The sequence below is a fragment of the Zea mays genome, chromosome 5 (assembly GCF_902167145.1).
Source record: "Zea mays cultivar B73 chromosome 5, Zm-B73-REFERENCE-NAM-5.0, whole genome shotgun sequence".
In the NCBI taxonomy this organism is placed as follows: Eukaryota; Viridiplantae; Streptophyta; class Magnoliopsida; order Poales; family Poaceae; genus Zea; species Zea mays.
Window position 1 is genome coordinate 3,463,275 of NC_050100.1, and position 27,625 is coordinate 3,490,899.

Sequence of the window (27,625 nt, forward strand, 5' to 3'; positions counted from 1 at the left end):
CAGCGAGCTTCTAGCTCCAGCCTCCCCGGAGACGATCTTGTTCCAAAGAGCCGGAGGTAGCGTCTTTCCAACATTTTCGGAGTTTGTTGGAGGAGACTTCTGTTCCGGCAGATCCGCGAGGCGGTGTAGGATTCCTTCTTCGTCCGCCACGGATGAGATTGTCCCGAAGCAGAATATGGATCCGGGACGCATGGTGATCTTGCTGTGGAAGGTGACGGCCATTGAGCTAGCTTGGATCGTCGACACACCCCCTACCTGGCGCGCCAGCTGTCGGTGTTTTGGGTCCGACCGCACACCCGGGGTTGCCCCTCAAGGTGTTTTTAGGAGTAGGACGGTGTCGACAACTGTAGCAAAATGGTTCGTGCCGATCGCACGAAGGACAATGGACAAGATTTACAGGTTCGGGCCGCTTAGAAGTGCGTAATACCCTACGTCCTGGTGAGTATATGAGTGTGATTACAAGAGGATTCTCTGGGTAGAGGGCGCATAGAGTTTTTGTGGGTGGCTAAGTAGAACAGAGTCGATCGTGCTGAAGGGGTGCCCCCTAGGCCTTATATATTCGACCGTGGAGCAGTACATGTGATATGATAACAACAAGTAGCTAAAAGGTAGTGAACCTCTTTGAGTTTATCCCTACGTAACCCTTGCCGACTTATCCTCGCATGGCTACGCTGCATGGGGCTTCAGCGCGGGAAAGTCGGGTCTTTGTTGTGATTCATTCGTTCGACGTTGTGGGCCGTCCGGGTCTCACGTCTTCTCTTCTTTGTTGGTGGTCTTTCCCTAGGCCCACGAAAGAATGACCTTACGAATTGTTGGGCCCTCGGGCCTTTCGTGAGGCCTATTACTTCTTTAGTGGACCCAGGGGATATCTATCCCCCACAAGATGCGCTACAGTGGCTACGACATCTACCCCGACATTGCATCGACGACTGGGGAGACTTCAGTCGACGTTTCACCGCCAACTTCCAGTCCCTCTCCGACAAGCCAGCGCAACCATGGGACCTTAAATCCATCAAGCGCCGGGGGGATGAGACTCTCCGATCGTACCTCAAAAGGTTCCAGACTATGAGAAACCGCATCCCCGAGGTCACGGAGGCGGCCGTGATTGAGGACTTCTATAGAGGATCCAATGACTCGGCTTTCGTCCGAGCCATACTACAAAAGGCGCCGACTACCTCCGAGGAGCTGTTCCGGGAAGCCGACCTCTACATCACCGCCGACGAGCGGGCCCAGGATCTCATCGGAGGAGCAAAGCCTGCACCAGCAGCGCCACGACGTGACACAAACCAACCACCCGACAAACGCTGGGAGAAGAGACCTCGTGAAGAAGTACACGCCGCTGGACCACCTGCCTCTCGCGCCCGAGGAGGACCTCGTGGAGGCGAGCGCACGCTGGACGACATCCTCGACGCCCAGTGCCCGTACCACAAGGACATGCGCCACGCTCTTCGCAACTGCCGGGACTTCAAGCACTCCGTCGGGCACGGCCGACCCTTCCAACCTCTACCGCCTCCTCCGCCGAGGGGAGGACCAGATGAACCACGACAGCCCCATCAGCAGGAGGAGGAGGGAGGAGGAGCTTTCCCACGCGTTGACAGGGAGGTCAACGTCATCTTCGGCGGACATGGGTCGCAGGAGAACAAAAGACAACAAAAGCTCAACGACCGCCAGATACTGGTGGCGACCACCGGTCCTCCCGCCCCATACACGTGGTCGGAGCACCCAATCACTTTCACTCGGGAGGATCAGTGGCTCAACTTCGACCATCCAGGCAAATACCCGCTCCTCGTCGATCCGGTGATCCGAGAAAGCCGGGTAAAGAAGGTGCTAGTGGACGGGGGAGCAGCATCAACGTCACCTTCCCCCGGACACTCCAGGGCTTGGGAGTTCACCTCAAAGAGCTCCACGAGTCGGACACTCCTTTCTTCGGCATCGTGCCGACGGAAGGGGAATACCCGCTGGGCCACATCTACATGCCGGTCACTTTCGGAACTCCGGAGAACTACAGAACCGAGTTCCTGAGGTTCGAAGTGGCGAACTTCGACTGCGGGTACAACGCCATCATCGGGAGGCTGGGACTGGCCAAATTCATGGCCATTCCGCACTATACATACATGATACTGAAGATGCTAGGACCGCAAGGAATCATAACTGTGCGCGCCGACTTCTAAGGCGCCGCAGAATGTTTTCGAGTGGCCATCCAAGCAGCCCTCACCACCAAGCCGTCAACGGTTCCTTCCGCACTGGCGAACTCTAAGCCTGAGGAGGACCTCGCAGTACCGGCAAACGAAGCTCAGGCCGCGACCTCTATGTGGCCGACTGAAGAAACCAAGCGAATCAACCTGGGGTTCGCTGATGAGCGCAAGACGGCCATCATCAGCTCCAGTTTGAGCAACAAATAGGAAAGCGCGCTCGTCCAGTTCCTGCAAGATAACCGAGACGTATTCGCATGGCAACCTGCGGATATGCCGGGAGTCCCAAGAGAACTGGCCGAGCACAAATTGAAGGTCTATCCCCAGGCGAGGCCGATCCGGCAAAAGCTACGTCGTTTCACGCCCGACAAGAGAGAGGCCATTCGTGCCGAGTTAGCTCGCTTGGTCGCGGCTGGATTTATCAGAGAAGTATTACACCCCGAGTGGTTAGCCAACCCTGTTCTTGTACTCAAAAAGAATAAAGTGGATTGGCGCATGTGCGTCGACTATACTGATCTCAACAAACACTGTCCGAAGGATCCCTTCGGGCTCCCGAGGATAGATCAGGTGGTGGATTCCACCGCTGGATGTTCTATGCTGTCTTTCTTAGATTGCTATTCCGGGTATCATCAGATTAGTTTGGCAAAAGAAGACGAGGAAAAAACGGCGTTCATCACTCCGTTTGGTGCCTTCTGTTATACCTCCATGTCGTTCGGCCTCAAAAACGCTGGAGCGACCTATCAGAGAGCCATTCAAACATGCTTAGCCGATCACTGGGGCAAGCGTGTGGAGGCTTACGTAGATGATGTGGTGATCAAAACAGAGAATTCAGAAAACTTCATCGAGGATTTACAGCTGGTTTTCAACAGCCTGAGAAGATATAGATGGAAGCTCAATCCTGAAAAATGTGTTTTCGGGGTACCAGCAGGAAAGTTGCTCGGGTTTATCGTCAGCCACCGGGGAATTGAGGCTAATCCAGATAAGATTGAAGCTATCATGAAGATGGAAGCTCCTCGGTCACAAAAGAAGGTTCAGCGACTCACTGGATGTATGGCAGCTCTGAGCAGATTTATATCCAGGCTGGGAGAAAAAGGTTTGCCATTCTACAAGCTACTCAAGAAGGTGGATAAGTTTCAATGGACTTCAGAAGCACAAGAAGCTCTAGACGCTCTGAAGAAATTCTTGACAACACCACCAGTACTGAAACCACCCCGGCGAGCTACGCCGACTCAACCGGCTGAAGATTTGTTGCTGTATATCTCTTGCACGACTCACGTGGTAAGCACCGTGTTGGTAGTCGAGCGAGTAGAAGAAGGGCATGCCTATCCAGTACAGCATCCTGTTTACTTCATCAGTGAAGTTCTAGGCCCCTCGAAGAAAAAGTATCCTCAGGTTCAGAAGCTATTATATGCAGTACTTCTAACTGCCCGCAAGCTGCGTCACTACTTTGACGACCACAAAGTCATAGTAGTCACTAGTTTTCCAATAGGGGACATTCTTCACAACAAGGAAGCCATTGGCCGAATAGCCAAGTGGGCTTGCGAGTTGGGATCCCATGATATCGAGTTCCGGCCTCGCACTGCCATCAAAACTCAAGCACTGGTTGATTTCGTATCAGAGTGGACAGAACAGCAAGTACCAGACAATCCAGAAACGACAGAAGTATGGCGAATGTATTTTGATGGCTCGCTGAAGCTGCAGGGAGCAGGAGCAGGGATTCTCTTCACTGCACCTGGAGGCGAACACCTCAAGTACGCTCTCCAGTTGCTATTCCCGGCCTCTAACAATGCAGCCAAGTATGAAGCTCTGATACATGGATTGAACATCGCCATATCACTGGGCGTCAAGAGATTGATGGTATACGGAGATTCTCTGGTAGTCATCAGCCAGATAAACAAGGAATGGGATTGTTCAAGTGATTCAATGGGAAAATACTGTGCTGCCGTCCGAAAGCTGGAAGATAAATTCGAGGGTCTGGAATTTCATCATATAGAAAGAGATCGGAACACGGCGGCCGATGTACTGTCCAAGCTCGGATCCGGTCGAACTCAGGTCCCACCCGGAGTCTTCGTGCAAGAAATTTTGCAGCCGAGTATCTCAATGAATCAAATAGAAGAATGCAATATTATAAATCAACTCGAGTCAGATTCTGACGACTGGAGAAGACCGATTATTAAGTTTATAAAGAATGAAGAAGAACCAGACGACAAAAACTCGGCAGAGCGCATTGCAAGGCAGTCGGCTCACTATACACTCATTGGGGAGGAACTGTACAGAAGGGGCGCGTCAGGCATCATCATGAAGTGCGTTCTCCCGTCCATCGGGAAACAACTTCTGGAGGAAGTCCATGCAGGGCAATGTGGGATACATGCAGCATCCAGAACACTAGTCGGGAAGGTTTTCAGGTCAGGATTCTATTGGCCGACGGCGAAGAACGATGCAGCCGAATTAGTTCAGAGATGCGAAGCTTGCCAATACTTGTCAAAGCAACAACACATGCCAGCGCAGCAGCTACAGACCATACCAGTAACCTGGCCTTTCGCATGCTGGGGACTGGATATGATTGGACCTTTCAAGAAAGCTCAAGGGGGATACACCCATGTATTGGTGGCGATTGACAAATTCACTAACGAGGCGTTTGGATCCCTTCATTTTAAAGGAATTGGAATTCACTTAATAAAATAACTTATTTAGTTTGGAATTTGGCATTCCACCACTTTCCAAAGTTAAGATATAAGCTTATCTCAAATTCATAAGGTGAAGGATAGGAAATGATTTTATACATGATTAGAATTTGTTTCTAATCTATAACTTACATAACACTCTTCGTTCTACTCCTCTATAGTAAAAATGTAGCATATAAATATCTAGAACATCTTGCTAATAATAGTGTATAAATATATTTTGTATAAAAGTGAATTAGTTTAATTGATCTATGCCTAAATTACTATTATTAGAATGGAATTCAATTCCAGTGATCCAAACGGGGCGTAAATGGATAGAGTTCAAACCCATTGCTTCTTTAACTTCTGCTAAAGCTGTGGAATTCATACAAGGCATAATATTCAGATTCGGGATACCAAACAGTATCATCACTGACTTGGGATCCAACTTCACCAGTTCAGAATTCTTTGATTTCTGCGGGCAAAAGAGCATTCAAATCAAGTACGCATCTGTAGCACATCCAAGAGCCAACGGACAGGTTGAGCGAGCCAACGGAATGATATTGGAGGCACTCAGGAAAAGGGTCTTCGATAAGAATGAAAAATTCACAGGAAAGTGGATAAGGGAATTGCCTTATGTCGTTTGGAGCCTGAGAACCCAACCTAGCCGAGCCCTGCATGGAAACACTCCTTTCTTTATGGTCTATGGATCAGAGGCAGTGCTACCTGCTGATCTCAAGTTTGGGGCGCCAAGATTGATCTTCGAAAGCATAGCAGAAGCCGAGGCCACCAGGCTGGAGGATGTTGATGTACTTGAGGAAGAACGACTGAATGCAGTAATCCAATCAGCACGGTACCAGCAGACTCTAAGGCGCTATCACGACAAGGCTGTGCGGCAACGTTTCTTTTCGATAGGAGACCTCGTCCTCCGCCGAATTCTAACGGGAGAGGGACGACACAAGTTATCACCCTTATGGGAAGGGCCTTTCATAGTAGCAGAAGTCACTCGGCCCGGATCGTATCGCCTCACCCAGATGGATGGCGCAGAAGTTGGGAACTCCTGGAACATAGAGCACCTCAGAAAGTTTTACCCCTAGCTGTATTTCAAAACAGCTGGGGCGACCATGTATTCTGTAAAATGGAAAAACGTCATCAATAAAGAGAGATTTCAAAGATACCCGACTCGTTTACGATTGACTTGCATTCTTACTTAACTCGGGGTAACCACTATGCCCTGCAAACGGAGCAATCGACTTAAGTCGGCAACGACTTAAGGCGGTGCAACATGCTCACGCTTACTTAACTTGGGGTGACCACTATGCCCTGCAAACGGAGCAATCGACTTAAGTCGGCAACGACTTAAGGCGGTGCAACATGCTCACGCTTACTTAACTTGGGGTGACCACTATGCCCTGCAAACGGAGCAATCGACTTAAGTCGGCAACGACTTAAGGCGGTGCAACATGCTCACGCTTACTTAACTCGGGGTGACCACTATGCCTTGCAAACGGAGCAATCGACTTAAGTCGGCAACGACTTAAGGCGGTGCAACATGCTCACGCTTACTTAACTTGGGGTGACCACTATGCCCTGCAAACGGAGCAATCGACTTAAGTCGGCAACGACTTAAGGCGGTGCAACATGCCCACGCTTACTTAACTTGGGGTGACCACTATGCCCTGCAAACGAAGCAATCGACTTAAGTCGGCAACGACTTAAGGCGGTGCAACATGCTCACGCTTACTTAACTTGGGGTGACCACTATGCCCTGCAAACGAAGCAATCGACTTAAGTCGGCAACGACTTAAGGCGGTGCAACATGCTCACGCTTACTTAACTTGGGGTGACCACTATGCCCTGCAAACGGAGCAATCGACTTAAGTCGGCAACGACTTAAGGCGGTGCAACATGCTCACGCTTACTTAACTTGGGGTGACCACTATGCCCTGCAAACGAAGCAATCGACTTAAGTCGGCAACGACTTAAGGCGGTGCAACATGCTCACGCTTACTTAACTTGGGGTGACCACTATGCCCTGCAAACGGAGCAATCGACTTAAGTCGGCAACGACTTAAGGCGGTGCAACATGCTCACGCTTACTTAACCCAGGGTGACCACTATGCCCTACTAACAGAGCTATCGGCTAAAGTCAGTAGTGGTTTAAGCCGGCGCAGCATGCTCGCGCTTATGCAATTCAGGGGATGACTTCCATATCTCGCAAACAAACTTCATAATCATCATGCAGCGTTACCACAAACTCGCAAATTCTGATACAATAAGAGAGTAATCATGTCATTCGAATGATAAGCTGATGCCTTCTAATGAACACTTGATCATGCTAACCGCGAGCTCAGAGCACGCAAAATGTTTCTCTATTTTCCAATGTCCTTCTCAGGAACGACCGACGAAGAAGGGCGATTCAAGGAATCGGGGGCAGCATTCACATCGGCCTTTATGTCTTCAGGAATAACCACGCCGGGTCTCCTCATTAAGATTCGTCCAGCACGAATAGCCTTATCCATGGCTTTTATCGCGCTGGGCTTTGAGAGTAGCTGCAGTCTCTTCGGCAACCTTAGCAGTCAGCCGAGCGGCTTCCAACTCCTGGGCAATGGTTTTCTTGGAAGCTCGGAGTTCTTTGATGGTGGCATCCTTCGCTGATAGCAATCGCCTAAGGCTGGTCACTTCGTCCACAGATTCTTGCAACCTACAACGCTGATTGTCCAGTTCCTCCATTGTGAAGCGGTGGCTCCTCTCCAAGATGGTCAGCGAGTTGCTAGAATCACGATACAATCTGTCCAGATTGTCGCGAGAAGCAGCAAGGATACGTTTTTCTTCCTACAAACAAAAAATCAACTCCTTCGGAATCTAAGCAAGTAATAAGAGCATAGCAAGGCGAGGCACGGTCTCGTAAGTTACCTTTTCAGAGTCAAGCCGAGCATGAAGAGAAGAACTCAGAGCGTTGGCGTCATCCAAAGCAGCGGAGACTTGATTCAGTTCAGTCTGGCTTTGAGAATACTTCTCCTCGAAGTCAGCGCACCGTTGAGCCATTTCAGCTTGATCTCGGGAATGTTTTTCCTCAAGAACTGTAATCTGCCGAGTCATTCCTATCAAGAGGTAATCAAACGAAATAAGGTCAGAAGGTAAAACAATCCACGAACAAAGGCAAAGAAGAAGAAGAAAAAGGGCACTAACCAGCATTAGCTGCCTCCATCTCGGATACACGACGATGAAGCGGCACTGGATTCCAACGCTCAAGAGACGAAGCCACTTCTGGGATGGAAGCACCCTGCGATCTCAGCTGGCTGGCCATCCCATCCACCAAAGCCTGATGAGAAGAACGGATGAACATAATGACAAAAGTTCATGCAACGTAAAGATCAAGCTAAAGAATAGCACAGTACCTGGAGGTTGGAAAAGAACGAAGGGATCCCCAAATCAGGAGAAATCAGCTGATAACCAGGTGCAAGACCACCATCCGAAGCAGCTTGCAACGGATCAGTAGGAATCAGCTCAGTGCCTTCAACAGAGCCAAACGCCAGATCAGCGGGGACGCTGCCCTCTAAAGCAACTCCCTGGTTCGGAATTTGGGCTACAACCATGCAGCCAGAGTGTGGAGGCGAACCCGCATGAACGTCCATGGAAGTGCAGGAAGGAGACCCTGCTCGGGCACCCTCGGGGGCTGGGTAACAGTCGGCACTGCCCACTCGAGCCGGATCATCTCCGGCAACACCCTCGGGGGCTGGGCAGTAGCTTACACTCTTCACCCGAGCTAAGTCATTCCCGGCGACATCCTCGGGGGCTGGGCATGTGTCAGCACCATTCTCGGGGCCCAGGCTTTCTGCAGTAACCACCTCTAAGGTTGACAGGCCTTCAGCCACTTCCATGGGACTAGGACAATCCAAGTCAGCATCCTGACCCTCGAGATCGCGCTCTAAGGTCGACGAGGCACGGGATGACCGCAACCCAGCATCAGGCACGGCAGCGCAGATCTCTACTGCATCAACATCCACAGGCTCTGATAACAAATCCTCTGGGACCATATCCTCTAGAGTTTGATCAAAGTTGGCCAGGGACAGTTCTTGCAGACCAATAAGGGCAGACAAAGCAGGAGAAGGAACTCCACTACTTCCACCGCTGGCGATGAACTGCCGACTGTTTTTCCGAGTTAAAGGAGCTTCATCTTCTTCCTCTTCATCCTCCACAGCGGCAACGCAAGCAGCACCCCCGTTGGGATCAGCAGCAGTCTCGGCACACCCATTGGGGTCAGCATCGGAAAGGCCAGTCGCAGGCACTTCTTCAGCAGCAGGAGCTAAGGTACTGGCGTCCTCATCAAAACTGGATACTCGCCGGAGGCGTCTTCTCTTTTTCTTTTGCTCGTCAGCAGAAGGCTCAGGCTGACTGGTTCGGCTAGGACGCCTCGGGCGAGTACTGACAGGTTTCGGGACATCCAAAGTTGTATCAACCTCTGGGAGGGGCACCACTGCCAACGTACCATCAGGAGCAGCATCGGATGAATCCTCAGCTAACAGATCAAGCATGTAATTTATGTCGGCATCACTAGGGTTCAGAGGCACTTCAAAATAAACCTGCCGTTCATCATCAGGAATCTCCCCGAGCGAAGCAACCAAGGTACTGACTTCTTCATCAGAGGGTCGCACTCTAAGGCCCAAATTGCTATCAGTCACAGGCGGATTTGACACAAAAAGGGTGAAAGCTTTGGGAGGAGGCAGGTTCCAAGCCGAATATGCCACTGGAGCACCAACATTTGAAACTTTACCCCTGAGGATCATTTCAAGTCGGCTTACCAAGTCAACAGAAGGAATTCTCCTATTGGTAACCCAAGTTGAGTCAGCCAGCCCTCGATACAGATATGCCGGATAGGCCCTATCTTTCAGTGGCTGAATGTTCTTAAAAACAAAGTCAGTGACCACCGCTTCAGCAGTTAGACCTCTCTCTTTCAGCAGTCCAATTTCAGCCAGCAACACACCTGCCTCAGCCACTTCCTGATCTGTGGGAGACTCAGTCCAACTCGGGGTGCGAACGTCTGGCTGTCTTCCCGACCGGGAGGGGAGAGAATTTCCATAATTATCAACTATAAACCACTCCAGACGCCACCCCTTAATGCTATCTTTGAGGGGAATCTCAAGATACTCAGTCTTCCGCCCACGACGCATCTCCAAACTGGCACCTCCGACCAACTGATGTTGTCCCCCGGCCATCCCAGGGCGACAATGGTACAGATACTTCCATAAACCGAAATGCGGCAGCACGCCGAGATAGGCTTCGCATAGGTGAACGAAAATGGAGATTTGCAGAATGGAATTAGGGTTCAAATGGGTCAAGTTGATGTGATAGAAATCAAGGAGGCCGCGGAAAAAATGAGAGATGAGAAGACCGAGGCCGCGGAGAAGAAAAGGAGCGTAAACTACAGACTCATGGGTATCCTCTGTTGGGACAGTAGTCCCGTGGCAAATCCGCCAAGAACAGAGTTCCCGCGGAAGAAGAACCCCGATGGAGACGAGGCGGAGAAGCTCAGCTTCGGAAATAACGGACATATGGTTACCTGCGAAGGGTAACTGACTGTTGGGGTCGATTGCAGGGATCACCGCAGCAGACAAGTTCGCAGTTTTCCTCTTGGGCGCCATCTTGCTTTTCACCGGCGAACAGAGTAGGAGGCGAGTGGCAGGGAAGATTCAGATGCGGGAATGCAAGAACTAGGGCACGGAAAGCAAAGGCGGCTAAAAGCGCAACTCTTATGGGATATTCTCGAGCCAGATACCGTTTCAAAAAGTGCCCAGTCATCACCCGACGGATATTTCCGAAACCCCAGCATGCCACGTGGCCATCTGGCAGTCATTTCCAAAGAGGCCGACGTGCCACTTCATCACTCGGTTATTATCCTCAAAATAACTCGTGCGACCGGCTATAACTCGGCGTTGCCTCTAAAACGCTGACCTCATGTTCAATCGCTCGGCATTACTTCTAAAATGCCGACGCCGACCTTCAATCACTCGGCATTGCCTCTAAAACGCTGACCTCGTGTTCAATCGCTCGGCATTACTTCTAAAATGCCGACGCCGACCTTCAATCACTCGGCGTTGCCTCTAAAACGCTGACCTCGTGTTCAATCGCCCGACATTACTTCTAAAATGCCGACGCTGACTTTCAATCGCTCGGCGTTGCCTCTAAAACGCTGACCTCGTGTTCAATCGCTCGGCATTACTTCTAAAATGCCGACGCCGACCTTCAATCACTCGACGTTGCCTCTAAAACGCTGACCTCGTGTTCAATCGCCCGACATTACTTCTAAAATGCCGACGCTGACTTTCAATCACTCGGCGTTGCCTCTAAAACGCTGACCTCGTGCTCAATCGCTCGACATTACTTCTAAAATGCCGACGCCGACCTTCAACCACTCGTCGTTGCCTCTAAAACGCTGACCTCGTATTCAATCGCTCGACATTACTTCTAAAATGCCGACGCCAACCTTCAATCACTCGGCGTTGCCCCTAAAAACGCTGACCTCGTATTCAATCGCTCAACATTACTTCTGAAATGCCAGCATCAAACTTCACTCACTCGGTGTTGCCTCTAAAACGCTGACCTCGTGTTCGACTGCTCGGTATTATTTCTAAAATGCTGACGTCGACCTTCAATCGTTCGGCGAGTCATCTACTGTCCCAAAAGAATCAGTTCTATAATAAGGAAAAGCAAGTCATTGATAAGGGGCAAACGTCATTTTTTCATTAAAGGGAAGATAAAAGCTTACAAACCAACTCTTCACGAGTTGGTGCTTCCCTATACTACTCTACATTACTATTACATTATTCTAACTACACTATACTAATATCTAAAGACCAGTGGCGTTTAGCCACTGGCCTTGCTGCTGCTGCCCTTGCCGCCGCTGTCTCTGGTGCTGCCCGTGCTGCTGCCGCCTCTGGTGCTGCCCTTGCCGCCGCTGCCCCCGCCGCCGTTGCTGCCGTCACCGTCGCCGTCGCCACCGTCGTCGTCGTCGTTGTCGTCGTCGTCGTCATTTTCGTCCTCGCCGCCGTCCGAGTTCTCCTCGTCCGAGGAGAACTCAGACTCATCCGAGCCCTCGAGCCCGGAGCGCTCGACGGCCCGGATGTACGTCCAGACCTCCGCGGCAATCCCCTGGGAGTCGTCTGAATCATCAGACGACGCCGGGGGAGAGACGGGAGCCGGAGATCCTTCGGACTCGGAGGAGAACTCCTCCTCCGAGTATTATGAGTCGCCAAAATCCTCCGACGGAGGAGTCGGCTCACGCTTGCGTTTGTGACCCTTGCCCATGGCGAAAGCAGATAGAAGGGAGGAGAAGGATGCAGTAAAGAACAGCGAAGAGGTGTGAAAAAACCAGAGGAGCAAGGGCGTTATTTATAGAAGGGAAAGGCAACCGCTCACTTCCAACCGCGGTCACTGAACAGTCGCAAAGCATTCAATAAGCACTCCCACCCATCTGAAGACACGTCAGACGACTGACGCCGTTTCATGCAACACTACACCCATTGAGACTCCAGTCAACAACGCAAAGGATATGATTACACTAGCCGTCCCATCACATTACTACTTAGAAGCAGCCGGCTAAAACACTCAGTGTACCAAGCCGTCCCTTGCCCACACCCATTGGGGGGGACGCCCAGGAATTATTAGTATATTTTTCAAAACGGTCACATCCGTGCAGGGCACGCAGTGAATACCTCAAGACAAAAATGAGATACCAGTAAGGATCAGAGGAAAGCCAAATATAGCCAGCAAAATACAAGATGTGGCCGACAGAAGCGACGCAATGACTAGACAGAGAACGTCCATCAAACGTCCAATCAAGTCGCAGAAGCAAATAAATTGCATCACCTAGCAAGATATGGATGGATTGCAAACTCAGCTACTAAAGACAAAATATATGCTGACCTTTGCAGCAAAATATTGATGACATAATGCTGACCTCCAAAGCATAATGCAAATAGCCTCATACCAATTTTTACAAGCGAAAGGAAGACCTTCGAATGGATTATCCTTAAAAAATCCATTTGAAGGTCGGGGGCTACACCCATTGGGTGCACCTCCGGTGCACCCCATGGATTATCATTCCAAGTCGAGATAGTGCCGACCTCTAAAGCGAAGGACAAGATTAAAGGACCAACCCTCAACCAGGATGCAGGAGCACAAATGGAGATAATTTCCGGGAAAGACCTTCGAGTAGATTGTCTTCTAAAATCTACTCAAAGGTCGGGGGCTACACCCATTGGGTGCACCTCCGGTGCACCCAATGAAGTTTAGGATCCTACAAGTCGAAATGCCGACCTCTAAGGCACAAACATGAAATTAAGCTTTGGTCAAACAAGTGATCGGGGCAGGAGAAGACAGCAGGAAGTCATTTTTTGGACCTTGGATCTTTGGGTTGATTACCTCCAAATTAACCCAAAGATCGGGGGCTTGTGGGGGATAGATATCCCCTAGGTCCACTAAAGGAGTAAAAGACCTCACGAAAGGCCCAAGAGCTCAATAAATCGCAAGGTCATTCCTTCGTGGGCCTGAGGAGAAACGACCAACAAAGCAGAGAAGACGTAAGACCGGATTGATGCAAACCCGGACGGCCCACAACGTCGAGCGAGTAAATCGCAACGGAGACCCGACTTTCCCGCGCTGGAGCCCTCATGCTACGGAGCCATGCAAGGATAAGTCGGCGAAGGTTATGTAGGGATAAACTCAGGAGGTTCACTACCTTTTAGCTACTTGTTGTTATCATATCCACATGTACTGCCCCACGGTCGAGTATATAAGGCCTAGGGGGTACCCCTTCAGATTGATCGACCCTATTTTTACTTAGTCATCCTCATTAACTCTCTGTGCCCTCAATCCAGAGAGCCCTCTTATAACCACACTCGTATACTCACCAGGACGTAGGGTGTTACGCATCTCTAAGCGGCCCGAACCTGCAAATCTTGTCTACTGTCCCTCGTGCGATCGGCACGAACCATTTTGCTACAGTCGTTGACACCGTCCTACTCCTAAAAACACCTCGAGGGGCAACCCCGGGTGTGCGGTCGGACCCAAAACACCGACAGAAGGCACTTGCATTCTCTCGCCCTTGTCAGACTAACGCCTTGTGCGGTGCCTCTCGGTTTGGAGCTGCTCCGGCTGGGCTTCTTTCTTCGCTTGCGTGCTCTCTTCCTATATGTATCTAGCAGTATACTACATATGTCGCCTCCAGATGTCTAGGTCTTTGTCGTGTCCTTCTTCGACAATGAGCATGTATGCCCGCCTCTTCACTTCCCTTACTGCACCACGAAACCTTAGAAGTGGGGCGGCGAGGGATGAGGTTTCCTGATTTGCTGCCTATGGTACCCGTTCGATGGCTCGGCATCGCCTGTCTACATGGTCTTCCCCTTATCACGGTGTCGACTCGGTATGCTTCTACCACTTTTATGTACCTATCACCCATTCTTCTGTCATTGCAAAAAATATTATGTTGGTCCTCTGTTGTTTTTGTGTTACTTTTTTGTTGTGCTAAAGACTGAACATAATTTGGGTGTGTTAATACTTTATTTATTGTCTGCACATAGTTTGTGTTCTTCTGATGATGGCTCATGGATCCTGCAAAATATGTGTTAGAATTTGGAGATCCATGTGGGCACTACCACAGGGTGCTCGTCCCTTGTGTTCTTGACTCTTGGATGCATTAGGTTGTTGAGACCACATTGGCGCAATTGACTCTATGATGTTTAAGGTTGCTGAATTGGATGGAGATTTGTCACGCTGTCAGTAAAAGGAAAAGTTATTTGTTGGCTTTAAACGTTAGTAACTGATACAAAGTACCATAATTTGTATGGAGCACATCCAGTTTTTATTGATGTCTGACTTTAGCAACCACTTAATATTTTGATCTATCATTTTTTATAAGTTTGAGTTCATGTGACTTATTGTAGAAACCTAAGCTCACAATCTTTCTCTTATTTGGTCTCTATTTGGTGAAATTATGTTATTCTATAATCTCTGTTCGTTTAGTTAGTCGTCGTGTTGTACCAAGACATATTAGTTGAAGTAAATAACAACATGAATTAGTCAAATAAAAAATTATGCGGAGAGCGTGGATAGTTTATATGAGTATTGTTATGAACCGTCGCAACGTATAGTATACTGTAAATATGACTTTGTTTTTTTATTTTTTTACAGAAACTTTGAATAAGCAGAGACGATCAAATTTAGTAAAAAAAAATTAAACCAAACAAGCGCCTTTTGAAGCAGTCAACCAAACAAGCTATACGGTCACTTTTATTTTCCGACTATGTTTTGATTGTTTTCTTTTCGTCCACTCCAAGACGAAGCAACCGGACCAGCCAACCCTTCCGACCCCACCCGCTGACATCCGACGCCGACGCCGGCGCAGACAGCCGCACCAGCGCCACCCAAATCCCGCAAAACCCTAGAGACAGAAGACGCGAGGGGAGAGAGAGAGGCGCCCGGCATGGCGAGCGCGACGTCCCCAGCGATGGCCGCGAATCTGGCGGGCAAGTCGGGCGTGCGGGTCGTCGTGATCGGCGACCCCGGCACCGGCAAGTCCAGCCTCATCGTCGCCCTCGCCACCGAGCAGTTTCCCGAGAACGTGCCTCGCGTCATGCCCCCCACCCGCCTCCCCGCCGATTATTTCCCCGACCGCGTCCCCATCACCATCATCGACACGTCGTCCAGGTATCCCCTTCGCACCTCCTCCCGTGCATGTCGGATACTCGGATTCGTTAGATCTTGACGGGATGAATGGATGGATACCTGGCGTTGAGTTGATTTGTGCGCGTCGCTGTGATTGCAGCCCGGAGCAGAAGCCGAAGTTGATCGCCGAGTGTCAGGCCGCCGATGCGGTCGTGCTCACCTACGCCTGCGACCGGCCCGCCACGCTGGAGCGGCTCAGTTCGTTCTGGCTTCCCGAGCTCCGGCGACTCCAGGTAATGCCGCGATTCTCATAGGGCGTCGCGGCGCCTCGTGGCGTAGGTCTAGATCGTTTGCGTTTGAGTGTCTCTTGGGTTGGTCCCTTGTGATTTGTCTTGTCTGATTTCTGTGATGCAGCTGAAGGCCCCAGTTATCGTGGTGGGGTGCAAGCTGGACCTGAGGGACGAACAACAAGTTAGCCTTGAGCAGGTTATGGCGCCCATCATGCAGTCCTTCCGCGAGATTGAGACCTGCATTGAGTGCTCCGCTCTTCGCCAGATACAGGTAACCCCGCATCCTATACCTGACATGGCTTTTGTAACCCAAATGTCTCAGATTTACCCTCAGTGAAATTTGTAGTACTCCAGGCATGAATAGTGTGTTCCTAGTGCCTTGCTTTTTTGCCATTTGAAAGTTCTGATCAATAATTATGGATGCTGACTTCAGTTTTTTGGCAGGTGCCTGAGGTTTTCTACTATGCCCAGAAGGCAGTACTTCACCCTACTGCCCCCCTTTTTGATCAAGAATTACAATCTCTGAAGCCTCGATGTGTGAGAGCGTTGAAGCGGATATTCATTATATGTGATAATGACAAGGATGGTGCTCTCAGTGACGTGGAGCTCAATGAATTCCAGGTCTGTGTTCATGAAGGCTACCCTGCTTTCTATCTAGCAACATACAGCATAACTACTTAATGATATACCCTTTTGTTTTTAGTTTTGCTGAGATTATTTTTATTACTGCTTTGCAGGTCCGGTGTTTTAGTGCTCCTCTCCAGCCTACTGAAATTTCAGGAGTTAAGAGAGTTGTTCAGGAGAAGATGCCTGAAGGCGTAAATGAAACTGGCCTTACTTTGACTGGGTTCCTTTTTCTGCATGCCCTATTTATTGAAAAAGGTCGTTTGGAAACTACATGGACTGTATTGAGGAAATTTGGTTACGACAATGACATCAAGCTTAGGGATGATCTCATTGCAGTGCCAATTAAAAGAGCTCCTGATCAAGTATGTTTTTTTTTGTTTTATGATTAATACAAATCTTTCAGTGTCAAGGTTCAGCTAGGCTCTAGGCGGAATCTAGGCGGTGACCCATTGCCTAGCGCCTAGTCGGGAGTACTCGGTCTTAGGCGCTTCTAGGCGCTTTTCTAGGCGTTTTGGCAATATAGCCATAAATTATATATATATTATGTATATAACTATATATACGTATATAACTACTATATATGACTATATGAGTCACAGACTCACAGTAAGTATAAAAAGAAGGCCAGTAGACATATCTGATTCCTAGCTGAGCTTACTCTTGCTGTCTTGCATGTTCCTAGCTCCTGCAAGGCTGCAACACATTTTGACAGCTAGTAGTTAGTAAATTAGTCAATAGACAGCTAGCTGTTCATAAAAAAATAGAAAACACTAAATTGTGACTTATCTGGATGATTTCAGCAGCCTCCCATTCATGAGCAGTTGAGTACACTGCACACCATATCAGCAGCTGATAATTACAACACAAGTGGATAGGACAGTAATACAAGTGCAGAACACAATTTATAAATAAAGGACAACACAAGCACATAGTTCTTAGTTCAGGTCTCACACAAAAGAAGACACATAAATAAAGGACAACACAAGCACATAGTTCTTAGTCCAGATCATATTTCATCTTCACTGTAGCACAAATCTTCATCTTCATACTCTTCTTCTTCAGACTCAAACTCTTCTCCTTCATAGAGCTCTCTCACTCTTGCACTTCTACGAGGCTCAAGCTGTTCTTCTGCTCCCACTGCCTCTCCAATAACAGACCAAGGTATCCCTGTACCTTCCATCTCATCTTCCTCCTCATCTCTAAAGACAACTTGTGCACAATCATCTCCACCCTCTTGGAGAAAACCTTGAGCTTCAGTTGTATCACTAGACAAGAGAACATCAGTGATTTTCTTTGACTTAATCTTTTCTCTGTTATTCATCAGCCTGTTATTGAACTGAATATAGACCAACTTGTTGAGGCGGGTTGTAGTCAGCCTATTTCTCTTCTTAGTGTGTATCTATAAATTAGAAACAAAAGCATTTTCAGTTCTGAAATTTAATCATAGTACTGCTGAAATGATTAATAGATAGGTACTAACCCCTTCAAACCCACTCCAATTTCTTTCACAACCAGAAGAGCTTGATGTCAAAGATAATATCCTTGTAGCCATCTTTTGTAAAGCTGGTGTTTCAGTTCCATATAACCGCCACCATGATGCTGAAATAAATTAGAAACACCTCTATTAGTTTAAAAAACAGCAAACAACCATGGTAGAAAACAGCAAACAACCATATAATAAGTAGTTAAGTACCTCTACCTGGATTGTAATCATAGTTTTGAAAAGTTCTTGCAAGCTTCTTGCTAAATGGTCCTTCTCTATTCTGAAATTTTTTCAATTCAAAGTTGGCAGCCTGTTCTTGTTGGTCCTCATCATGATAATAAAATTGCTCGACACAAGATATGAAGGCTTCATTCATTTTGGGCTCATCAAATATTGATGGGTTAGCATAGCTATAGTGTGGATTCAGCAAAAAAGCTGTCAAATGCAATGGAGAATCAAGTCTTCCATTCATCTTCTTCTCAATTACAGCCATAACATCTTTGAATCGAGACTCAACATTGCCAAAGGCCTCTTTGATCTCTCTTTTTGCCTTTAGTAGCTCTCCATAAAGGAAACCCATGGATGGCTTCACATCCCCATCAACCAAACGGAGGACTTTGACCAATGGCTCAAAAACAGCCAACATTAGCTTCACATCCTTCCAAAAGGCTGGACTCAATATAGTAGCTGTGGCCTCTTTTCCTTTCTTTGATTTCACATCCTTTAATGAGTCCCACCTGCTATGAACTACCATCTTCCTTAACTGGTCCTTCTTCTCTTGCATACTGTTCAAAGTGAGAAAGTATGAAGCAAACCTAGTCACTCCTGGCCTCACTAGCTCTTTCCCCTCTGTGAAGTATCTCAAGCACTCCAATGTTCTTGTGTGGCCATACACAAATATGGTAAATGACTTTGCTTGGTCAATCACTTTCCTGAACCGAGGCAATTTGCCAATTCCTTGGAGCATCAAGTTGATTGTGTGAGCTGCACAAGAGGTCCAAAATATTTGTGGTCTCTTCTCAAGCAATAGCTTCTTTGCTCCCATGTTGTTAGAGGCATTGTCAGTGACTACTTGCACCACATTTTCTTCACCAATGTCTTCAATTGCTTTGTCCACTAATTCAAAAATGACTTCGCTTGTGTGTGACACATCTGACATCTCTTTTGAGCTGATGAAGGAGGTTCCATCAGCACAATTAGTGCATATATTCATTATGCTTCTCCTCTTTCTATCTGACCAAGCATCGGTCATAATAGAGCAACCATTTTTCATCTTCTCGGCTTCACGTTCCTGCAGCAAACACTTGGTTCTTTCATATTCTTCTTCCAGCAAACTACCTCGAAAGGCATCTTGAGTTGGAGGTGTAAGTCCTGGTCAAAATTGTCCAATTGCTTCACACATTTGCTTGAACTCATCATTGTCACATGCATTGAAAGGTATTCCTGCCAATGATTAAAAAATGAAGTCTAATTTTAAAATGTGTTCAGTTCATGAATTTTAAAATGTGAAAACAACATCGTATACTAGCAATTTACCATGATTATAGGCCCATCTTGCAATAAACTTGTGCACCTCATGCTCTCTTTCTTTCCATAGTTCCTTGTTCAGCTGCTGTTGTTTGAATGAATCAGCCTTGGTAGGATCAATAGCACGTGTCCATTTGTCAATTGGCCCTAATTTGTGAGGCTGTGAGCTTCCAACACAAGTGACTTCTTCTGACTCCTCTCCAACCCTAGATACATTCACTTCCTCTCTAAGTTCTAGCTCACGAACAGTCTTCTCCTCCCTCTTCCTTTTTGCAGCCTCTATTGCTTTCTTGCACTTCTCTTTAGCCTCTAGAGCCTGCGGTGTTGCAGACGTGCATTTCTTCACATTCTTTCCAACATGGGCAAGATGCTCCTTCAACCTATAAATCCCTCCCCTCATCTCCTTGTCACAGAATTTACACTTCACCTTGTCTTTGTTGTTAGCATCAACAAGAACACCATATTCCCATCCAACATCATCTGAATTTCTTTTTAGGAGATTCGCTCTAGCTGCTTCAGTTTCAGAAGGTGCAGCTGCAGTTTCTGATGACATCCTTAAACCTTAATCCTTTGATTTCTTTCACTTGTACACTGCACAGGGGAGGAAAGCAGTTTCAGCAGGGGAGGAAAGCAGGGGAGGAAAGCAGGAAAGCAGGGGAGGAAAGCAGGGGAGGGGGATGAGCAGGGAGGGGAGCAGCCGACGGGGGAGGAGAACTCACCGGCGGGGGAGCAGCAGGGACCGGCGGGCGAGCAGCAGGGAGCCGGCGGGGGAGCCGGCGGGGGAGCAGCAGTTTCTATCACGCGCTGGCTGCCTAAACTACCGCGCGCTAAACTACCGCGCGCTGGCTAAAAACTCCCGCGCGCGCGCTAAAAGTACCGCGCGCTCGCCTGCGCGCCCGCCTGCGCGCCCGCGCGCCCGCGCGCCCGCCTGCGCGCCCGCTTAGGCGCTGCGCGCCGCCCACTCGCCGCCTAGGCGCGGCTGAACGCCGCCTAGTCGCCGCGGCCGCCTAGAAGACGCATAGGGCCCTAGGCTACGCGGCAGCGTGTCGACTAGCGCCTAGGCGCGCCTAATCGCCGCCTAGTCGGCGCCTAGCCGAACACTGTTCAGTGTCAATATTACTTATTTATCTATGTCTTTTTCCCTGTTCCAATCTGTCCACTTTGATATCCATCATTGTACTTCCAATGAATTCAGGGATTGTAAACACTGATCTAGTTTATCATTGTGTTTTTATGTTAAAACTGATCCCCCCCTACTTTTCATGCTTGTTAAAGCCGTTTATGGTCAGTAATTTTAGCTGATTTTGCTCTTCTGTCATCATTATATATATGGTTCACAGCCTTGCAGAATTATGTCATTCGCACAAATACTCCTATTAGTGCTTCAGTAGTGTTCTTGGAACTTCTATTAGTAGCTTCATGCAGGAATATAATTTTTTTATTGATGGAACTTTGGTGAAGTAATAAAGCCAGGTTTTTTTTCTGCAGACTCTGGAATTGACAAGTGAAGTGGTCGATTTCTTGAGAGGGATATTCAACATGTTTGACATTGATAACGTAAGAAGAATGTACAAACTCATTATTATTAAAAGTAATCTTACCCTATTATGGAATTGGTATTCAATGATAATGAATTGCCATTATGCATTTTAATTAATTATAAACATATTCGTTTGAAGTTATGTCATATTGGATTTTTTATTGACAACATATCTAGTGTAAAAACCATTAGAGTGCTAACATGCTAACATCAAATCTTGTCCATCGGATCCACTATCTATGGCTAAGTGCGATCCCGCCTCCTTTCAGACTATTTCCTAAAGAATCCCTACGTTTTCATAGAATAGGGCACATCGTCCTCAGATGGGGTTACATTCAACCGCAGATGATTGATCCGATAGACAAAGATTTGATGTTAGCATGTTAGTACCCTAATTATTTTTACACTAGATGTGTTGCCTTTTTATTAGGATATCATATTTAGATTGATCGCTCAACACTTCTTTATGTGTATCCAGGATGGAGCTTTACTACCTGCTGAGCTGGAGGACCTATTCTCAACAGCACCTGAAAAGTAAGATGTTAGATGAATCAATATTTCTGCATCTATATTACTTGTATTACATTTGATAATGCTTGTCTATATGGAAAGTGTTGGAAAATCCGGTGTTAATTCCTCTAGTCTATTGATAGTACGTGTTGCTTTTTATTCAGGCTTTGTGACAGATATATTTATTCTTATCTGTCTTTATTTCCTTTTCTTTTTGGATGGCATATTTCAGCCCATGGTCTTGCGATCCATATAAAGACTGTGCTGAAAAGAATGTGTTGGGTGGTCTGTCACTTGAAGGGTTTCTCTCAAAGGTATTTTGTCTCATCCTTAACATATCATGCACAACTAAGTGATTAAATGGGGATCTTTTTTGTGAACAAACATATTTGTTGTGGATCCAAAAACAACCTACTTCTATTCTGTTTGTTTGGCACATTCTTATGCACCAATTACTCAGCTGCCTTTGTTGCTTTGAGAAGGACCAAACAAATCTTGTGTCTATGTGGTGAATAACTTGACATGTTATTTAAAATTGGACACTCAATTCTCAAGCTGCTGATGTAATTAAATTATTTGCTAAACATTCCAGAAAAATATGTAAGCTGAAGCATAATCAATCAAATTCTAAGTTGAATTGGTGTGCTCTGTTTTTTTCTCGAACAACGCAGGAGAGCTGCGTGTCATTTCATTAAGAAAAGAATAAAGGTACACAAGAGGGGGTAGACCCCGCCTCACCCAAAAGGAAGTGATTACAACTCACTCCCTAAACAGCACAATACATGACCCTACCAGCTGCTCATGCATGCAGCCAAGAAGCCCTGCCGAGCAGCTCCTGGAGCACCTTGTCTCCAGCCATAACCCAAAGCCTACTCTCAGCTTCTACCTCCTGACAGATTACCGACACACTGGGATCCTGACCATCCAACACACAAGCATTCCTATGTTTCCATAAAGACCAAACTACCAGAATAATTAGAGAATTGAGCCTAGGCATGAAAAACCAAACATGTTGTACAGAATGCTGACAACATGGCAATGCATTTTTCTGTTAATACATTATTTTATATCATGCTATATTGCATTATATTTTGCTGTTGCTGAATAAGGATTTTGCGATGCAGTGGGCTCTTATGACACTGCTAGACCCGACAAATAGTTATGCCAACCTTGTATACGTTGGCTATCCTGGCGAGTTCAGTTCTGCATTTACTGTCACAAGGAAAAGACGTGTGGATCGTAAAAAGCAACAGACACAGAGAAACATTTTCCAGTGTTTTGTTTTCGGTGCCAGAGGCTCTGGAAAGACATCGTTGCTACAATCATTCATCGGAAGGTATGTCATACATTTCCTAATATCGTAATATTTTTTTCATTTGGTCTTCTTTGATTCACTTGGGGTCCTTGTAACAGGCAACCTTCTGATGCCCTGCCATCTAACAGCGAACGCTTTGCAACAAATTCTGTCGAAATGGCTGATGTAAGTGTTATGTTGATGCTCTTCTTTTGCACCATAGATGTGTTATGTTTATGCTTACGCTGATATACTATTATTTCTGTTTTCAACAACTTGAATCCCATTGTAATTGTGAATATACTCCCTCTGGTCCAATTTATAAGGCATAGTCACATGGCATGGTCACCTAAATTACACTTCGACCATTCACTCATTTTTTCTATATTATATTATTTATGATTGTTGGGTAGCACATATGGTTACTAGTCTAATAGCATCAAGTTTGTATTACAATAGTAAAAATGCTGGCCAAATTATTGGTAAAAAAATAAAGTTTAGGGTTAAAAGTTTGACTCCTGACATTCGTGAAATGCACTGGACTTGAGGGAGTATCAGTGAAGACAAAATTCTTATACCATCCATATTCGCTTTTGATATACAAAAAACAACCAGCAGCTTGTCTTTATGATATGTTGAATGCATGTTCTGATTGCAGTAGTATTGTCTCCTTGATATAAATCCAGTGTTTTCAAGTCGGATGACTTGCTGGTCTTTATGGCTGATCGACTTGGGCGATAATCACGATTAGTCGGACGACTTGGCGATTAATTGTGATTGGTTCAAACCGACTTGGATGATTAATCGGACGACTTGAAAAATCTATAACATTTGATGGGTTATTTATCTGTGGTCTGTGGAGACTAATTCTGTTCTCTGTGTAGACTATTACTGTTCCATCATTCCTCATTTTCTGCAAGTACTAGGACCTTTGATTCTTTTCTAGTTGAGTCATTGAATGAGTGGGTTGTTAGACATAGCCTGATTATTTTTGTCCGATTCATTTTTTTTGAAGGGAACTAGAAAGACACTAATATTGCGAGAGATTCCTGAAGGTGATGTGAGATCGATACTTTCTGACAGAGAATCATTGGCGCCGTGTGATGTAGCAGTATTTGTTTACGATAGGTGCACACTGCTCTAGAGTATTCTTTTATTTATTCATAATCTGCAAATCTCACAGTAGTTTATAGTGACTGATTTTCTCCCTATTTGTGTATCAGTTAATTTTATTGATGAAACCTTCATCATAAGTTAAACACATATTTTCTTCCGATTTCATGTTTGTGCTAACCTGATATAAACCGTTTGTGTTAACATGGTTAGATATATAATGAGTGTTATGATTGTCTGGGTTTAAATTAATGCGTTAAACAAGGTTTAGTTTCGTTACTTCAGTGTCTTCTTCTGCACTTCTCTGTCGGGTGGCTTATTTTGGGGTTGTGGGCTGAGATTCTGTTTTTCATGACCTAGCTTGGCAAGAAAACTGAAGTTTTCTTTCAGTTTGTCATTATTTGGACAAAGTTACTTGACTTAGGCAATATATTTTTATTCGTACTAACTTATTGTTTCAAGTGGATTCTCAGTCCAACTGACCTTTTTTTTTGACCCCTAGTTATAGTTAAATCCCTGGTCATGTGAACCACACTTCGGATAGTTGGTAGTTGGTGATGGAGATCACAATTGACAAGCATTGAAACTCTTTTCACAGTAATTATTGCCTCTTGTATTCTATTATAGAAACACAAAACTTGGAAGAACTTCTAGGAAGTCCACAAAATAGCCTCTGAACCTGTTGTATTGGCAGCTGTGATGAATATTCATGGCAAAGAGCTAGAGACTTGCTTGTGCAAGTGGCTACACATGGAGAAAATACTGGCTACGAAGTTCCGTGCTTGATAGTTGCTGCGAAAGATGATCTTGACCAATCTTCACAAGCTCTACAAGAATCAACTAGAGTAAGTTTTTTTAGCATTTAATTCTGTAAACATAGTGGAACCAAGATAATATATCAGGATGAAGTTTCCGATCAAATTTATACATACGTTACTCTAGGTTGCTGTATTGCCTCATAATTTTGTCCCAGGTTTTGTTGCTCCTAGTGTTCTCATAGGTTTTGCCTTGCCAAAAAAAACTATATAAATTGTACTATTGTAGAAAAAAGAAACACAATGAAAACCAAAATTGAATAAAGTATGTGCTAGTTCAATCCTGCAACTGCCATTGGGTAGTATGAAGAAGTGGAGAGAAGTGCAGAACGCTTTATTGGTTGAAATGTTTTGCTCTAAGTATTTGTATTTGTTGAATTATTTTCCTCAGTAAGGTTTCTTTCTGGCGTTTTATCTCTTCCTAATTTATGAAGGGATGCTGGGTTGTTCAATGAGTCTGCATAGAGTCCATCATAGAAGCACCAGTTTTTATGCAACCCACTTAGAATGCGGGTTTGCAGACCCTCTTAAAATGGCATATATCTGGATACATATATATATAGACCAACTCACTTGCACCCCTAAATTAATCTCTTACTATACTGCTGGAAATACTATGCAAAAGGTGTTAGTAACTTTTTCTGTTGTCCATGCGTCTCTGTGGTATCAGTAGAAGACCTACTTATCTAGGTGAAGGGTAACTTATTATTTGTTGACAACCGTGAATTATTGTTCCCATAGAATGGAAGTCCTCTTATTTTTGTTTGCCAGAAGTAACTGTGAACACATCTACTTTTCAGGTGAGCCAAGACATGGGAATTGAAACACCAATTCCGATCAGTGTGAAGCTGAGAGATTTGAACAACATTTTCTGCAGAATAGTACATGCTGCGCAACTGCCCCATTTGAGCATTCCAGAGACTGAAGCTGGAAAAACACGCCGGCAATATCGGCAACTTCTAAACCGTTCGCTAATGGTTGTCTCTGGTGAGTTGTATGCACCCTTGTGTTTGTGAATGGTTGATTTAACACTATACCTATACTGAACATAGAACAGAGACTACATGTGCATTGATTAGAGATCTACCTGTCTGCTGATGCTAGTATATAGTTTCTGTAAATATTCAGTCAATGTGGAAGTTCTAGGAGGTCTGACTTATGCTGATACTGCATTAATAATTTGCAGTTGGAGCTGCTGTTGCAGTTGTTGGACTAGCTGCTTACCGGGTTTATGCAGCTCGGAAAAACTCTTCCTCTTGAAGCCTCCTGGACAAGTGGGAAAATAAGTTGCTTTCTTCCTGGAGATTACTTTGCAACATCAGCTGGATCCATGCTGGCTGATTTTCGCAGCTGGGGTTTTTACCCGGAAGGAAACCAACGTTTTTGTACAGACATGTCATCAGCCATAATTTATCCGGTCAATTGGTGTTTCAGATTCTATATAAATGGCAGACACCACTCGGCTCCATTAAATGCCGTATCTGATAATCTGTTGCCTAAATTAGCTCAGCTAAATATTGTCGTTACTACCCTATGTTTTTGCTCTCTTGGAGTCTTGGCCCTTGCAGTAGTTTGGTATTGGAATTTCTTTTCGTTAGCAAACATGCTGAGACATTTAGTTGAACGAACCTGAGTTGTTCCGAGATTTCTGTCGGGATTATTCAATTGGAATTTTGAAGCTTGGTATTCTATTGGATCTGAGAAAAGTGCATGCTAGCTCGCTATCTTTGCGTGTTATTGTCACTGAGGCCTCGTGCATATGTTTATATACTTTGTATGGATCATTGTGTATATACTGTTCCAACTCCAAGCAGGCACTATTGCTTTGAGCCGGTAGCACACTAAAATATATTACTTCCATTTTGCAAATACTTGATGTTATTAGCTCGGTCTTTAAAACATAGCTTGGATCACTATTTATAGTTAGAATATAGATTGAAGTGATCATCACTTATCGAGTTATCGTAACGTGAGGAAGTAGGGTGTTCGTGATCTAACGTGAAGAAAGCTCAGATGACCACTTAATAAGTTTTTTTATAATCTTTATATAAAAGATTTTAAACAACTATGATAACTAATTATATTGAAAGACTAACATATTAATGAATTTGTTGTTATATAGATACATATAAACATCAATATATAATATTATTTTATCACGCCGCACGTACATTTAATATGAAATAGAAGAGACGAACAGTTTTATATTTGTAATTGTAAGGTTAGACAGAAAAATATGAATACAAAATACGTGAGAGTAATATTGGCTCTTTAATATGTAGCCATTTAAACTGTCTAAAATAATACACAAAAAATATGCAGCTGCATTCCAGCCGGAGCCTAGTGGAGGAACAGTAGACTACTAGACGGTGTTATTTGGGGATACGGGGGCAGAGCGAGAAACCAGGAGACATATAGAGGCACCGGTCGCTAGCTAGATAGTAGAGACGGACGAGGAGCTCATGCAGACAGCAGGAAGGCAAAGCGGCCCATCACGCCGGTCCGGGGGGAGCGGGTGACGGCGGTGGCGGCGGAGAGGCACGCCGACACCCACGCCGCGAGCGCCGCGAACACCGTGTCGACGACGGACACGGTCAGCGCCCATGACATTGGCATCCTGCCCTGCCGCCGGCGCCGGATCCTGGCAGGCAGCGCAGCTCGTTTACGTGTGGGCGCCCGCCCGGGAGGCAACCGATCGCCGGAAACACCTGCCGCTGCCGTGCGTGTCCGGAGGCGGGAGGGGGAGCTCACGGGTTCCGCGAGGGCGGATGGTTTGGGAAGAAAAAAAAAGATCGGGCGATCGTCACGGCGGTCGCTGTGCTTGCGATGGGACGGGATTTATGGAAGAAAATGAGACCGCCGCGTATTTATTTCATGTATATCAAGTCATTAGCAACGCAATTTTG

The 27,625-nt window shown here is 46.3% G+C and overlaps 2 protein-coding genes across 4 annotated transcripts; one reads left to right on the top strand and one right to left on the bottom strand.

Moving 5' to 3' along the window:
• The first annotated feature begins 15,150 nt into the window (after nt 1-15,150).
• Nucleotides 15,151-26,443, top strand: LOC100278140 (uncharacterized). Of its 2 annotated transcripts, none has more exons than XM_008645173.3 (14): nt 15,151-15,562; nt 15,681-15,813; nt 15,935-16,081; nt 16,255-16,431; nt 16,548-16,799; nt 20,921-21,004; nt 21,466-21,521; nt 21,730-21,811; nt 22,622-22,833; nt 22,911-22,977; nt 23,807-23,919; nt 24,599-24,749; nt 25,520-25,706; nt 25,906-26,443. In XM_008645173.3, the coding sequence occupies exons 1-14, from the start codon at nt 15,339-15,341 to the stop codon at nt 25,977-25,979; spliced, it is 1,959 nt and encodes a 652-aa protein (XP_008643395.1). In that variant the 5' UTR covers nt 15,151-15,338; the 3' UTR covers nt 25,980-26,443.
• LOC103625785 (uncharacterized) lies at nt 17,312-20,112 on the bottom strand. 2 transcript variants are annotated; one of them, XM_020537828.3, is made up of 4 exons: nt 19,457-20,112; nt 18,131-19,363; nt 17,918-18,036; nt 17,312-17,836 (listed from the first exon to the last, which is right to left on the bottom strand). In XM_020537828.3, exons 2-4 carry the CDS (start codon nt 19,191-19,193, stop codon nt 17,444-17,446), a joined length of 1,575 nt encoding a protein of 524 aa, XP_020393417.1. In that variant the 5' UTR covers nt 19,194-19,363; nt 19,457-20,112; the 3' UTR covers nt 17,312-17,443. The 2 variants fall into 2 exon arrangements, with proteins under 2 accessions (XP_020393417.1, XP_008644404.2); XM_008646182.2 differs by having other exon boundaries at nt 18,137-19,363; nt 19,457-20,111.
• Nucleotides 26,444-27,625: the final 1,182 nt, after the last annotated feature.